The sequence below is a fragment of the Gossypium arboreum genome, chromosome 11 (assembly GCF_025698485.1).
Source record: "Gossypium arboreum isolate Shixiya-1 chromosome 11, ASM2569848v2, whole genome shotgun sequence".
NCBI classification, from domain to species: domain Eukaryota; kingdom Viridiplantae; phylum Streptophyta; class Magnoliopsida; order Malvales; family Malvaceae; genus Gossypium; species Gossypium arboreum.
The window spans coordinates 22,852,281-22,869,610 of NC_069080.1; the positions used below are offsets into that span (position 1 = coordinate 22,852,281).

At 29.2% G+C, this 17,330-nt stretch overlaps 2 protein-coding genes and 1 pseudogene across 2 annotated transcripts; all 3 read right to left on the minus strand.

The window, feature by feature from the left end:
* Nucleotides 1-458: 458 nt before the first annotated feature.
* LOC108471743 (PR5-like receptor kinase) lies at nt 459-6,765 on the minus strand (annotated as a pseudogene).
* Nucleotides 6,766-11,720: 4,955 nt separating this feature from the next.
* LOC128284033 (PR5-like receptor kinase) lies at nt 11,721-12,945 on the minus strand. Its single transcript, XM_053021510.1, has one exon. The coding sequence runs from the start codon at nt 12,777-12,779 to the stop codon at nt 11,904-11,906; it is 876 nt and encodes a 291-aa protein (XP_052877470.1). The 5' UTR covers nt 12,780-12,945; the 3' UTR covers nt 11,721-11,903.
* A 3,313-nt stretch (nt 12,946-16,258) lies between these two features.
* On the minus strand, nt 16,259-17,107 carry LOC108471744 (LEAF RUST 10 DISEASE-RESISTANCE LOCUS RECEPTOR-LIKE PROTEIN KINASE-like 2.7). Its single transcript, XM_017773315.2, has one exon. The coding sequence runs from the start codon at nt 17,105-17,107 to the stop codon at nt 16,259-16,261; it is 849 nt and encodes a 282-aa protein (XP_017628804.2).
* Between the last annotated feature and the right edge of the window lie 223 nt (nt 17,108-17,330).

The window sequence follows — 17,330 nt, forward strand, 5'->3', positions numbered from 1 at the left end:
TTAAAATAATTTTTAATTTATTTTTTATTTTTATATTTTTATATTATATAAATTTTACTTTTATTTGTTTTATAAATTTTTGAATTGATAAGGGCTAAAAGAGTATTTTCATCAAAGTGAAAAAAACTAGACCTTAAAACAACATCGTTTTAAATATTAGGATATTTTCAAATTCAACTCGAATAACTCAAAATACTTATTTAAATTGACTCAATAACTCAAATGACTTATTTAACTTGAATCAACTAATTTAAAATTTGATTTTTTTTCAAGTCGAAATGAATTTTACTAACCCTTAAACATTCTTATATGTATCATATTTAGAAAAATCCCGCAAAATCTCTATGCTTTTAAAAGTGATCAACAAATTGATCTCACTACTGAAAATTGTATTAATTAATTTTGGGTTAAAATATGTAATAGATTTCAGTACAATTCATAAAATAAAACTTCTCAAATTTATATCTATTCCTCTTAACAATATAATCTTTTATATTTATAATGTTATTTCCACAAACAATACATTTAATAAGCATGCCATCATATATATATGTATAACATACTTATGTTTAAAAATTTTGACACATTTAATATGTTCTATTTGTATATACACAACTAACACTAAAAAAACATGAGATCAAAATGTACATTTTGCCAAATCTACTTAAGATTGCTTCAACGTGAACATTTCTCCAATTAACAAGTCTGCAACATTTTTAGGTGGGTTGTGGCGGAAGCACCAATGACTGAAGGCTTCCTTGTAACATTTCCAACACTTTAGTTATTGACGGTCGATCTATTGGATTGGTTTGAGTGCACCAAAGGCTCACTGTGACTAGTTTTTTTGTTATTTCTTCTTCCTCTTTAGCTATTACTTCATTAAGATTGAAGTTCATACAAGATGGTTATTGATCCATGAGGGAAAGTATGTTTCACTAGTTTGGGAACCCTCAATATCTATATTTTTTCTTCCTCCTATCATTTCAAGGAGCATCATTCCATAGCTGTAGACATCAGATTTATGAGAAACACCGCCAAAATTTCGACAAAACACTTCAGGAGCTATATATCCAACAGTTCCTCTTGTACCTGTATTTGCAATAATACTTTCTTTTCGTTCGCGTAACTTAGATAGACCGAAATCAGAGATCTTAGGACAGAAGTTTTCATCTAAAAGGATATTGTGAGGTTTTATGTCAAAGTGTAAGATCCGGGTGTTGCAACCTTGATGCAAGTATTCAAGTCCTCTAGCGATGCCTAGTGCAATGTTATACAAAGTTTTCCACTCCAATTGACGACTTTGATTATGTGGTCCTTTATTATAAATAAATCCATCCAAAGATCCGTTGGGCATGAATTCGTAGACCAAAGTTCTCTTTGATCTCTCAAAACAGAAACCAAGAAGAGTCACTATGTTGACATGAGAAGTTCTACTAATGCTAGCTACCTCATTCATAAATTCCTCCCCATTTTCTTTGAATTCACTCAGGATTTTGACCGCCACGAGACGTCCGTCGGGTAATTTTCCTTTATATACGCTACCATATCCTCCTTCACCTAATTTATCTTTAAACTTATTTGTCATTTTCTTAATATCTCCATAAAAATATCGATTCGGAGCCACAGAACCAAACTTTGTGATGAATTCCTCGATCCTAGCATTGTCATTCTTTTTTCCCTTCCATAGATGACTTGACAGTGATTTCCCTTTCAACCTTAACACGAAGAAGCATATAGCAGAAACCAAAACAATGGTGATGGTTACAACAACCGTGAATCCTGTTCATGGTGCATTATTAATCAATTTTTACTAAATCATTTATAAATGAAGATGAATAAGGTGAAGTAAGTAAAAACTTTTATCAGTTAAAAGAACATTGAATAGAACCAAACAAGAAATCTTAAAGCAAATAACAGAAGATTTCATGAATAGATATTGTCGTAACAACAAAGTGTTTCATACCTATAAATATTAGATTCAGCCTCGATTTAAATTTAGATTTGGATTTGGATTTGGATTCTGCAAATAAAATATAGCAATGAAAATTTTGAAGGAGTAAAAAATCAATTTAAAAGACTTAATAAAAAATCTAATCAACTAACGATAAAAGATCATGGACTAAATGAGCAAATAACTTTACCCTTTCCTAAATGTGTTTTTAAAATGGCTTAAAATGGATTTTAAAGATATAATTTTTCAAACTATAAATGAAATCTTTTAAAAAGCAAGGAAATTTTAATTAAATTTAAAAATATGAATTATTGTTAATACTTGTTTCATTGCATAACTTTAGGAATCATACTGAGTTGAGATTATATTGCAAGGGATGTTGGATTTTTTTAAATATTAATCTTATTGTATGTTCTTATCATATTTGTTCTTTTTGATACAATGCTTATAACTATCCATAACCTCTCTCTAGCCCTTAAATAAGAGGATAATGCGTTTCATCACACTCGAACCCACATCCTCTCACACTGACAACAATACCAATCCCAATCGAGTTAAGACTCAATTGGTAAGTATGTTAGATTTAAATATGAAACACTTAACATTTTAAATACTCTAAAAATGAAAATTTATTGCTATTATTAATGATTTCAAATTAGTATCTATATTTCTACAATAATTATGAATTATGATTTAATTTTTTCTATAAACTCAACGTGTATATCATAGTTTATCCTATATTTTGCATTTTTTTCATGTAGATTAATTCGTGCATCACACTTGAATTTTCAATAGAATAAAACATTGGTTTTGTTGAAGTTTTTAATTTGTTCGAAGCCCAAATTTATTTCATTGATACATTAAAATAATTAAAATGAGGATGAAACATAACGAAATAAATTTAAAAAAAATCCATACAATACTTAAATCTTATATTTAGTAGATTTTAAAAATAATATAAAAGGAAAAAATATATGATACATTAAAATATATCACTATTTTCTACAATTATGATATTTTCTTTTAACCAATTCTGATTTAGAAATTTTAGTTAGTAATCATGTTGTGATAAAATGTTTAGCATGTGTCGATAACACATTCTCACATATCAATAAAATGATTACTCATTTCATATAAAACCTAAAATCTTGTAATATAATATATATATGTTTGGCTAAATAGATGATAGCACATCATAAATAAATAAATAAATATAATAATAAATTTAGTGAAAAATATTTATCTTTATAGTTGATTTGACTTTAATCTGTTTTTTATTATTTACTCTTAATCTTTAAATGTTAGTTTTTTTAATAAAAATTGATTAGGTTAAAATTTTAACAGCGTTGATATTACACCTCACATGATAGTTCACATATATTTTATTATTAATATAATTTTTTAAATATGAATTTTTTTAATTTTTACATTTTTTAAATTTTCTTATGAAATATATATAGACTGTTATACAAATAACCTCATCAACGGTGTTAAAATTTTAATAGTTCAATTACTTTATAGTTAAAAATAATAATTTAATTAAAATTTAAAAATTAAAGATAAAAGTAATCAAGTAAAAAATATAAAAAATGCTAAAAGAATTAAATATTAAAACTAATTTTATTATTATACCAGAAAATAAAAATCCAAATAACATCTTTGTCAATGATATATCATTATCTTATAAAAATGACGTATCATTATCTAATAAATTCATTGACATATAAAATAATCTAAATGAATGGATCAAAATTATATATATACAATTTTAGGTGTTGAATTTTCCTCTAAAATTAATGCTGATTAATACGTTATTATTGCTTTGAATGATTGACAATGACGTAAGAAATGTCTTTTTTGGTAAAGTTTTGTATATTTCAAAGATGTTATTTTAAAAGCATATTTTCTTCTCTCCCTTTTTTTTTTTATCTTCATGTCTATTTTATAATTCATATTTAAAGTTACTTTTCTTAATATTATTCTCTTCAAAATTTAAATGTGTCTTTCTTTAAAAATAAAATGTATTTTACTACTATATCTAACATATTTATGATAAGATTTGATTTTTGAAAATATTTTCTATTTTTATTTTCAAAAATAGTTTCCATTTTCTATTTTTAAAAATTAAAAAACACGTTTGATAAATAAAAAGTATTTATAGTAATTAAAACATGAAAATATATCTAGTAACTATTTTTCTCAAATAGAAATAAAATAAAATAAAATTACATTTCATAGATTTGAATTAGGATACCTGATTTAATATTAAAAACAATTTAAAAAGAGAGAATTTTTTGCATTTATATGGATTTGAACCGGATCAATTCATCTAAACTTTTTTGTTGAACAATCTCATGATAGATTCTGATCATATCTGTTCTTTTTTTACACAATATCTAGAACTATCCATAGTTCTTCCCCAAATCATAAATAGGAGGATAAATGCGTTTCAGCACACTCAAACCCACATCCTCCTACATTGATAACAATATCTATACTAATTGAGCTAAGATTCAATCGGTCAATTCATCTAAAATTAAAAATACTAGTTTTTATCATTTTTATTTTTACAAAACATTTTTAATGAAATCAGGTGCGTTTAGTTTCAAGAAACAATAGTTGTTTTATTTATTCGAATCCTTTTAACTTTTAAAAAAATTAAAAAATTGAAAATAATGGATTTTTAAGTTTAATTCTTGCATTAATTTATTATGATTCGAAATCTTTTAAAAGTAATTATTTATAACAATTTTTTATATAGTAAATTTTATTATAATAATCATATTTATTTATGAAGGTTTTGTCCGTTATATTGAAGTGATTGTTATATATTTATAACAATATATTGTTATATAAAATTAATTATTATAAATTTACAATAAAACTTATAGCATGAATTTTCATTAAATAAAGTAAATGAGAATTATGTTAAAAGGAAAGAAAATGAGAATCAAATGAACAAAACTAAAAGACATATAGTAGATGTATGCATTATTACTTTTATATATATTTTATTTTATATTCTTTCACATGATTAATTATAAAGTTCATAATTTAAACAAGTTCAATTAATCAGTATGAGTTATCTAATTAAATAAACTAATTTATCATAAAATTATTAAATTCAAGTAATCAATTTATAAATTTATGATGTTCCAAATTTATAGTAGAATATTTATCGTGGAACTTAATAGTTTATTGAATTGATATCTTTAATTCACTCATTAAAGATTATTTTCATTTAATAAAATATTATTAATAGATTTTAAATGTGAAATTTAAATATTTTAATTATGATATATTTATTTAAACAATAAATGCTATTACAGAAAATTAATTTAATAAAATGTATTCCATAATTATTGTTATTATTGTTATTATAAGTGAAAAATTGTTGTAAATAGTTAAAATAAAACATAAAATATTAATTCTACTAAAACTTAGTTATCATAACGAGTGATTATTATATAAAAATTGAAAGTACATAAAATCATAAGATAATACGTTATTAAATGAATTAAATTATTTTACATGATTCATAATATAAAAATAAAATAAAAATATTCAAGTTTGATGTCATTGAGGTTGTTTTGCTTCATTTATTGTTATTTGTCGGATTATGTATCAGGCTTTTGATAAGATTATTTTTAATATTTTTGAAATAATGAAATCAAAATTCTAATAAACTTGAATAAAGATTCTTTTTTTTTTTTTTTTTAATTCAGGTTGCAATCCAGTCTGATCTTACTTATCAACACCAATACAGATAAAAAGTACATACCTCGGGCAGATGACGTTGGTGATGATGAAGAAACAACGCGATGGCATTGTCTGTCATCGGGCGTATTCTCGAACATGAAAGGGCAGTAGCAGAACATTGTTTGATTCTCCGCCGGCCCAAAGAAACCGCAGGCTCCGCCGGAATCATTGCACTTCCCACAAGCTTTGCTATCCTTCCAATTCCATTGTACCTCTACTCCTTTGTTCAAGGCTTCTTTCAACCTCAACGAAGAATTCAGTGATCCCTCCATGGAAGATCGAAGAATCGGAACAGTAACATTAGCCGAACATCCCTTCGGCTGGATATTATTCGGTATCCCCACGGAAACGTTACTGTAAGTGGAACCGGCGTTATCGCAAGGGAAGAACCCGAGATTGCGTGACGAGATGGAGGATTGGCAGTCATAAAACAAAGTAACGTTGGCATAACCGGGACCAGGTGAAAACAACTCCGAATCAAGGACCGAATTCCGAGTTGCGATTTGAGGGCTACAAAGGCCATCGTACTTGATGAGGTCTTCCCTCGCAATCTTCAGAATATGACGATCCCAGCGGATGCCCAGAACCCGATATTCTATATCACTAATTACGATGGTTGTTGTATTGTTGTTGTTGTCTCAGCGAAGCTCGAGACCGTGTCGTCCACATTCCGACACTCGTTGACCGCCAGAGAAAGGAAATCCGGCGGAGATATTCCCGCATCTGAACACTGTATCACGACAGTTCTCGTACAGTTCATGATTGCTTAGTGAAAGAGGAAACCCAAACATGATGAATAGTAAGGAATAGTACAGAAGTGGACGACGAGGTAATGGCGATGATGATGATGATGATGAGAACCAAAGATTATTCATTTTTTAAAAAAATTTCTGAGATTTTATGGAAATGACGAGAGTACACGGAGAAAGGATTGACTGGCTCTAAGTAAAGGGTAAGTTTATCAAAAGAAAGCCTTCGTCAATGAAGTTTACTTAAAATGACTCATGTAATATGATTTACGTTAATGCTGAATTTTGCACGCTTCTAATTTATCAATGGGTAGTAAAAAGTCTAAAGGTTTATGTAATATATATATATATATATATATATATATATATATATATATATAACTCCTGAAAAACATAATTTTCAGTCATTAATAAAATAGTTTCGCATCGTTAAATTTTGATCTATATTTACTATCTTCTTCAATTTATTTAAAATAATTAATTTTTTAATTATAAACCAACATATTTTTTATTTTACAATTTTTAATCATTTTGCTTTTCTTTTAAGTTAATTTTTTTGCAATCAATTTTTCTTTTAAAAATATTAGTTTCTAGACAATGGATTTTTTTTCCATTTTAAATTATTTTCTATGTCATTGAATCTTCATTAATAAGAATTGTGTAAGATTTAAAGTTTATAAATTATTTGATTTTTTATTTTAATTACTTATATATAATTTTTTTAAAAACTCTAAAGTTGGAGAGCAGGTTGAACATGAATAGGTGTATAACAATAATTTCATATATTTAATTTTTTATTAATGCCTAAAACCTTAAATTTTAGTATCATTCTAATATAAGTTATTCCTATGTATAAATCTTCCATTCATACTTAATGATAAATCTTTAAATAATTCCTTAAAAAATGAATAGGAGAAAAAGACACTTGAAAAAAGTATCTAAGGAATATATAAAGGTTTTTTATCTAACTAATATAAAAATAAAATAAATACTAAAATAGGATAATGATCCTAATATTTACGAATCTAGGCAAAGTGAACAGTCTAAAATCGATGCTGCCTAACCAATCGGCGGCACCCCTGTCCTCTACCATCAAGACATCATATTTTTTTAAAAAAATAATTTTTCTGGGTGTCGCCTACGCAATTGGCAGCACCTATATTTTAGACCTAAAAATACACAAATTTTTATATTGGTAAAACGAAGTATTCATTTGACCTTACATATCAGCTTAGAGGTTAGCTAGTCTCTGTCTGAACCGATGTGGTTCTAGCTCGTACCTTAAACCGTTACAACATATTACGTGTTGTTTCAGAAACTCTAAACATATGGAAAAAAACTGAGACAAATAATTACCCATCTTTAAAACTTGTTTGTGCCAATCTGCATTTTTGAATTCCTTGTGGAAGTTCGCCGCAATGTGCCTGATACAATATACGGATCTCCACAAAAGACCTGAAATGCCTAATTGCGGCAATTATCCCCTTTGATCTATCAAGAATGATGCAAATGTTGTCTTGAGTGACAACATACCTCTACAAGTTCTCTAGGAAAAAGTCCTATGACTCCATGTTCTATTCCTCAACAATGGCAAACATTATCGGTAGAAAGTTCCAATTCCCATCTTGTGCAGTTACAATGAGAAAGATCTACGTATATTTCCTATACAGCCAGGTCACATCTATCTGCACAAGCGGGTTACAGTAGGGAAAGTCTCAAATTCATGGATCAAACATCCAAAACATCCAGTGAAAAGTTATTTTCCCCCAGATGTAGTAGGTTATCCCAATCGTATAAGGCAATGCCTACAACTCAATGACTATCCCTGGAACGTACTCTTGCATTGCGGCTATCCACCCTTAGATTTCACTGTGCAACACATCCTAATCTCCATACAACTGATCCATGGCTATAAGTTTTGTAACACCCCTAACCCGTATCTATCGTCGGAATAGGGTTATAGAGTATTACCGGGGTTTACAAATAAATAGAGCCAAAATTACTATTCACATTCAATAATAATCCTATAGTCCCTTAAATGGACCCTCGAAGCCCAATATAAACAGTAGAAACGATTCGAGACTAAATCGGAAACCCTAAGAATTTTATGCGAATTTATAAAATTTTCCTTATATACAATGCCCACACGCCCGTGTGGTCTAGAGGCACGCCCGTGTGATTAGGCCGTGTGGCTCACAACTGTGTCCCTAACCTGTGTAACTCTCTGACTTATAAGGCATGAAGAAATTTAGGTCACACGGCCAAATCACATGCCCGTGTGCTAGGCTGTGTGGTTAATTTAATTTTCATAAATTAGGTGCAGTTTTCACACAGCCGTGTAACACGCCCGTGTCCAAAGCTGTGTCACCCACACGGCTAAGACACACGCCCGTGTCTTTGCCTGTGTGCTCAATTTTGAGTATTTTGTTTCTTATTATTAAGGTGCAGGGGATACACGACCAAATCACATGCCCATATACCAGGCCGTGTGTAACACACGGTCTAGACATACACCCGTGTGTCTACCCATATGGACAAAAATAGGCCATTTTAAGACCACTTTTCTCACCCTTTACACTATATATAAACCTGCATAAAATAAAATATAGTGGTAAAATAAAATAAAAGAAGAATCCATATAGAATTACACTTCTTTTATTTTATTTTTAGAACAAAGTTTTTTAAACCTTATTAAATATCATCTATTTGATATTGATTAGAATAAGGTGTTTTAGTCTTACTAGAATATGGCTTTACAAGCCTATAAATAAACATAAGAATATGGATTTACAAGCCTATAAATAGACATAGTCTATTCCTCTTGTAAAATGATTCGAATTCGGCATAGTGAATTTTCTTCTCCTCTGCCCGTCGTTTTTTTCCCGAAAGGGTTTCCACGTAAAAATCTGTGTGTTTTTTTTATTTTATTTTTTTATTTTTCACAAATGTTATTACAGCCATGCCCTTGTGCTCCTAAAAGTGGCCACACTTTATACTCACATAGGTAGATCTTATCAAGAGTGTTTTAGTAATTATAACACTCTAACATATTTATGTTATGGGTCCGTTAAAAGTACAATACAAATCTTTCCCTTTATCATTACGGGTACCTAGCAATTTAATCTTAAGATGAGTTTATTTATAGTGCTAGCAGTTACATACTAATTATGTACTTTGTCTCATTGAACTTAAGACTTGACGTTATACTAAGCATTAAGTCAAGTTTCCATCATGGGTGACTCTAATTAATAGGCTTGAGTTCTATCCCTTTTGAGGTATTATTGACTGCATCTCTAGCAAGATCTTTTGTCAAAGGATCCACCAAGTTTTCACTTAACCTCACATAATTAATAGTGATCACTCAATCAAAGATTAATTGTCAGATATAGCTATGTCTTAATCCAATGTGTCTAGACTTTCCATTTTATACTTGGCTATATGCATTTACTAGAGTAGTCTCGCTACCACAATGAATAGAAATAGGTGAAATTGGTTTAGGCCATAGAAATAAATTATAAAGCAAATTTTTTAACCATTCTGATTCGCTAGATGTAGCAACTAATGCAATAAATTTAGTTGTCATGGTGGAATACATGTTTGTTTCTTGGAACCCCAAGAACCAACACATCCACTAAGAATGAAGATCCATCCATTAGTAGAAGCATGATAGTCCAAACTTGTAATCCAACCAGCATCCGAATACCTTTCTAAAACTGAAGGATACCCATTATAGCACAACCCGTAGTTAAGAGTTCTCATTAAGTACCTAAGTACTCAATTTACAGCTTGCTAAAACAAAATACTTGGATTACTCGTGTACTTACTCAATTTCCTAAAAGCACATGCAATATCTGGTCTTGTACAATTTGTTATGTACATAAGACAATCAATCAGACTTGAATAATTCAATTGACCAATTTTCCTACCAGCATTAGATACTAATTTTATTTGAGGATCCATGGGTGTAGATGCTAATATATAATTGAAAAGATCAAATTTTTTAAGCATATTTGCAATGTAATGTGATTGTTATAAAGTTATAGTGCTTTCCTCTCGGGTTATTTTAATATCAAGAACAACATTTGTTACACCCATATCCTTTATAGCAAAGTTGCTTGACAAGATCTTTTTAAGTATTATGCGTAGAAACACTCAAGATCTGGACCCGGTGAATCGGATCTGGTTGAGGGCGTTATACAATGCACAAATTTAATTATATGTATCAATTAAAGTATATTACATTTATTTATTAAAAAATAGTTGCAAAAATTTTAACCTTTCGAATTATTATAAATGAAAAGGTAAAATAAAATGATATAAAATTTTTACTTTCAGAATATTAATGGTTTGTATTGTGATAAATTTGTATTGATTTTATTTTTTTAGGGTGAAGAATAAATAAAATAAAATAAAATAAATTTATTTGTAAACATTATGCAATTTCACTATTTATAGCGTAAAGAATGTGAAGTTATTGAATATGTTTGATATTATTTTTATTCAAAATTCTTTTAATTTATTTTTGTACTTTTAAATTGTTGAATATGTAAAGTTATATTTCATATATCACTGAATATGTTTGCAATTAATTTAAAATTTTCAAGAAATTTAATTTAGTCATGTCACTAAGAAAAAAATTAAAAATAATTAATTTAACAAATTTAAAATCATTTCATTATTTTTTCTCTATTTTTAATATACGAAAATTAAGAAAATAATATAAAAAGTGATTTTTTAAAAATATAATTGTTGTCATATAATATTCAAACATTTTGACACAACTTCTTTTTTTCATTTTTACATATTGAATACAAATGTGCCCTATATATAAATATAATGCCACTTGTCAAATACTGAAGCATGCCACCTAAGCTTTTTTTCTCTAAAACATTATTGTAGTATAAATATATATTAATTTTAAATTTGAGATTAGATAATAATACTAGAATAATTTATGGATAATAAATGAATTCAAATATTTCAACATATTTTCGTATTTGGATTTCAATAATTCAAAAATATAAGTATTCAACTTGTTGTCATTCCTATAAAAGGGGAACATTGAATTTTATTCCCAGATTTAGGTTTCTATTACGAATCTTCAATCAAATCTTATCTTTGCCTTTTTTTTTTTTTTTTTAATGGAATCCATGTATCTTCCATTCTGTTTTGTGATTTATGAAGACAAAACCTTTTAGGATTTTTTCTGTTTTTCTCAATCATCTTTTAATATTTATAAAATTATTTCCACAAAATATATGTTTAATAAGCATAATATCATATAGGTATACTATAGATTTATGTTTAAAATTTTACACATTTAAATTGTTCTATTTTTATATACACAACTAACACTAAAAAAACATGAGATCAAAATGAACATTTTCCCAAAATTGCTTCAACATGAACAAATTACTCAAGTTAACAACAAGTCTGCAACATTTTTAGGTGAGTTGCGATGGAAGTACTAATGATTGAGGGTTTCCTTGCAACATTTCTAATACTTTAGTCATTGATGGTCGGTCTACTGGATTGGTTTGAGTGCACCAACGGCTCACTATGATTAGTTTCCTTGTTATTTCCTCTTCCTCTACAGATATTACTTCATTAGGATTGCAGTTCATGGGTTGATCAAGATGGTTATATATCCATAAGGGAAAATATGTTTCACTAGTTTGGGAACCCTCAATATTTTTATTTTTTCTTCCTCCGATCATTTCAAGGAGCATCATTCCATAGCTGTAGACATCTGATTTATGAGAAACACCACCAAAATTTCGACAAAACACTTCAGGAGCTATATATCCAGCAGTTCCTCTAGCACCTGTATTTGAAATAATGCTTTCCTTTCGTTCACATAACTTAGACAAACCGAAATCAGAGATTTTGGGACAAAAGTTTTCATCTAAAAGGATATTGTGAGGTTTAATGTCGAAGTGTAAGATCCGAGTGTTGCAACCTTGATGCAAGTATTCGAGTCCTCTAGCGATGCCAATTGCAATGTTGTACAAAGTTTTCCACTCTAATTGACAACTTTGACTACGTGGTCCTTTATTATAAATAAACCCGTCCAAAGATCCATTGGGCATGAATTCATAAACCAAAGCTCTTTTTGATCTCTCAAAACAGAAACCCAAAAGAGTCACTATGTTGACATGAGAAGTTCTACTGATGCTGGCTACTTCATTCATAAATTCCTCTGCATTATCTTTGAATTCACTTAGGATTTTGACCGCCACGAAACGACCGTCCGGCAATTTTCCTTTGTATACACTACCATACCCTCCTTCACCTAATTTATCTTTAAACTTATTTGTCATTTTCTTAATGTCTCCATAAAAATATCGATTCGGAGCTAGAGAACCAAACTTTGCAATGAATTCTTCAATCCTAGCATTGCCGTTCTTCTTCCCCTTCCATAGATGACTTGATGGTGATTTCCCTTTTAACCTTAACACAAAGAAGCATATAGCAGAAACCAATACAACGGTGATGGTTACAGCAACCGTCAATCCTGTTCATGGTGTATTAATCAACTTTTACTTAATCATTTATAAATGAATATCAATAAGATTAATTAAGTAAAAAAATTATTACTTAAAAAAAACAATGAATAGAGTTAAACAAAAAATCTTAAAATAAATAATAGGCTTAATTCAATAAGAGGCCTTTTAATCTAAACTTTATTCATAACCACAGTTGGCCTTTACTGATACACTCCATTTTTTAAAAAAAAAAGGTAGAGCCAATCAAGAAGTGCCACATTAGCACCTTATTAAAATCTAGTTAAATAAAAAATTATAATAATATTAAATAAAAATAATTATATTAATGTTAAATAAAATAAAAAATATCCCTCCCCTCACCATCACTCACCCGTACCTAGATCTATTCATAAGCCAAGCTACTCACCTAGGCCCGAAAGTCTGTCTGAAATTTGAGAGGGTTATGGTAAAAGGATTATGCTCAAAAAATTAAATTGGGTAACAAAATTAGGTCCGTTTAAAATATGAATTAGGCTTAAGCTCCCAATCGGATCCATTTTAAATTTATAATATTTTATATTATTTTTATATATTATGTAAGTTATAACACATTGAAAAATGAACTTATACTAAATATATAATACTACTCTAACATAAACATTAAAATAATGTTAAAATGACTATATAAAATTTTCAATAAAAAATAAAAATTAAATATTAAAATAATATAATATAAATATTTTAAAAATAATATGGACGAGTTTAAAATGGGTTTGGATTAATTTTTTTGCAAATATGGGTATGTTTGAGTAAAATTTTAGACTATAATGAGCTGGACTAAGTTTAGATAAATATAAAGTATATTAATATTATAATTAGACTCGGCCCAACTCAATCTATGAGCACATTTACTCTAACCCTTCTCCCTCTCTCCCCCACTAACTGAAGGTTACTAGTTCTATTTTTGTAAAATTATAATTCAAATCCAAACTAGTTAATTGATTCAAGTACATTATCACTCAGATGAGAAACCACTTTCAGATAATAGTAAAAAAAAAAGCCTATAAGAAAACCAAGTTTCAATAATAAAAAAAGAAAGTAAAATTACTTTTAAAAAGAATAATTTAAAAACATTTTATTCAACTAAATTTAAATAACAAAACATTTGATGAATAGAAATTTTGATAGTAGAACAAATTGATTCATACCTATAAATATTAGATTCAGCCTCGATTTCGATTTAGCTTTGGATTCTGCGAGTAAAATATATGGCAGAAGTAGTAAATTAGTTTATTCTGCAGTTTTAATCATTTTAATAATTCCAACATATTTTTTTTTTAGATTCTAACAAAATTCAAATGAAACCAGTATAATGAGTTTCTTGAGGAAAAAGCAAAGTATGATTTATATTTGATAAAATAAACGTACTGAATTGGATAATAATAAATCATAAAATAAAAACAAAAAAGTTGAAATAACTTTTTTGTTGATGATGTATCATTATTTCAATAAATTTATTTATATAAAAATATTAATGGAATGGATAAAAGTTACATACAGAATGTTTTGGTGTTGAATTGTCCTCTAAAACCAATGCTGATGCCTACCTAACAAATATTAGTTTGTCATGTTTAGATCTTTGTATGTATGGGTCTCGGTAATTTAAGAGACTAGTCCAAGGTGCCTGTTTGAAGCAAATGGCTACTTCTCAACTAACTTGAAAAGTACCCTCACTGGTTTAGGGGCTTTTGATTAAGAGAGAGAGGGGCAGGAAAGACGGTAGAATATCCAAACCCGAATCAAAGACAGGCACTCGACTCTATATACAATAAAATAGTGAACTAAGGGGATCACAACGGCGAAGGGGGCCAATCGAGGAGACTGGAGGAGCTGGATGCAGCGATTCGGAAGTAGCGAATCGTCTTCTTTGCAGTTTTTCAGGGGAGTGGCTATCAAGCCCAAAATTCCTTTATTCGGCTATTCAGATAATTTTCTATATAATGAAACAATTGTGTTGTATATTTGTTTTATAAATATTATAAAAATTACTTTTTATCGAAATCCTAAAGTTGGAAGTGTTATTATGATGTCTTACATACCAATTTTATTATAAGCATTTATTTTTTAAATTTTATATAAAATATATATAACACTTCAAATTAATATTTATTTCTTTGTTAAAATAATGATATTTTAGTAATTTAACAATTGAGACGAGATCTAATTATATTTGATCATGGGTCAGGTCACCGGCGTAAGTCCAAAGACCCGTACAAAAATTAGGAGGATTTGAAAAAAAAATGTTCGAAAAATTAGCTTGGATAAAAAATAAGGTCCACTTTCTAAACAAGTCGGGGGTTAGACATAAATTTTTTGGTCTAGGCCTAGTTCAGCCCAAATTATATGCCTATAATTTTTTTTGTATTTTCAAGTTTTAAGAAACATTTATTTTAATATTTTTAGTGTATTTGATGTCTTATATTTTTAAAATTTTTTTATATAAAAATAATACGGTTGGGTTGGGTTGGGTCGATTAGGCTCGAGTTTAGCATTTTAATATGGGTTGAGCTAAGGTAAAATTTTAGACCCACTTTTCAAGTCGAGGTAGGCCTAGATCTAAAATTTTGCATCGACCCAACTCGGCTCATGATGAAGTCTAGATCTAGTTACTGGCAACACCAACTCAATCAAAATATTTATGTATTCTTAATCTGATATATTTACATGTTTAAATTTCATTTTATTAAAATTTAATCTATTTTTTATTTTAATATTATATACATTTCATTTGTTATTATTAATTAATTTTAAAAAATATATTTAATTATTTATTATATACTATTTAAAAAAAAATCTTTTATGTTTTAAATACATAATTTTGAGATGAGAAATTTTAATTTAATATAAATAGTTTTGATGCATTTGAACCAGACAGTGACGGTTGGTAATGTAAAAGCTCAAGATCCCGTAAGCTGTCTGCCTTAACAATGGTTGGCTGCTTGATGTTATGGGGTATCCGTTGCAGTTCACTAGGTGTCGTCTTGTATCTATATAAAAGGTGTTCTTATTCTTTATGCTTTGCTGGTTAGACGTTATTGGGTTGTTTGGACTCAAGTATTGTTTTTTCTATAACTTGTAATCTTTTTATTCATCAATAATGTCACTATTCTAATAAGATAATATCCATAAAACCGTATATAAAACAGATTTTAATTAATTATTAAAGTTTAATCCAATAGAAATTTTTGATAACATCATTTTTAATCATTTTGAAATAGTGAGACTTGAACAAAGAATTTTTAAAGGTATAAAAATTACATACCTCGGGCAGTCGTTGGGGATGGTGAAGAAATAACGCGAATGCATTGTCCGTCATCGTGCGAATTGTCAAACATGAAAGGGCAATAGCAGAACACTGTTTGATTCTCCGCCGGCCCAAAGAAACCGCAGGCTCCGCCGGAATCATTGCACTTCCCGCAAGCTTCGCTGTCCTTCCAATACCATTCTACTTCCACTCCTCTTTTCAAGGCTTCTTTCAACCCCAACAAAGAATTCAGTGATCCCTCCAGGGAAGATCGAAGAATCGGAACAGTAACATTAGCCGAGCATCTCTTCGGTCGGATATTACTTCGCGTCGCAACGGAAACGTTACTGTAAATGGAACCGGCGTTATCGCAAGGGAAGAACCCGAGAGTACTGCTTGAGGAGATGGAAGATTGGCAGTCGTAAAACAAAGTAACGTTGGCATAACCAAGACCAGGTGAAAACAGCTCGGAATCGAGGACCGAATTCCGAGTTGGGATAATTTGAGGGCTACAAAGGCCATCGTACTTGATGAGGTCTTGCCTCGCAATCCTTAGAATATGACGATCCCGATGGATGGCCAGAACCCGATATTCTATATCACTAATTACGATCGTTGTTGTATTTTTGTTGTCGCAGCGAAGCTCGAGACCGAGTCGTCCACATTCCATCGCTCGTTGGCCACCAAAGAAAGGAAATCCGGCGGAGATATTCCCGCATTTGAAGACTGCATCGCGACAGTTCTGGTACAGATCATGATCGCTTAGTGAAAGAGGAAAACCGAAGATGATGAAGAATAAGGAAAAGTACAGACGAAGTGGAAGATCAGGTAATGATGATGAGAAGCAATGATAAATCATTCTCTTTTTTTCTTTTCTGAGGATTGATGGAAAACAGAACAAGGCAAATTAGGGAAGTACAGATAGAAAGGATTGATTGGGTCTAAATAAAGGGCAAGTTTATCAAAAGAAAGACTTAGACTATAAAGTTGACTTGAAAAGACTCATGCAGCGTGATTTACATTGTGACCTGAATTTTGCACTGTTCCAATTTATCGTTGTCGTAGTAAAAGCTCCATTCATA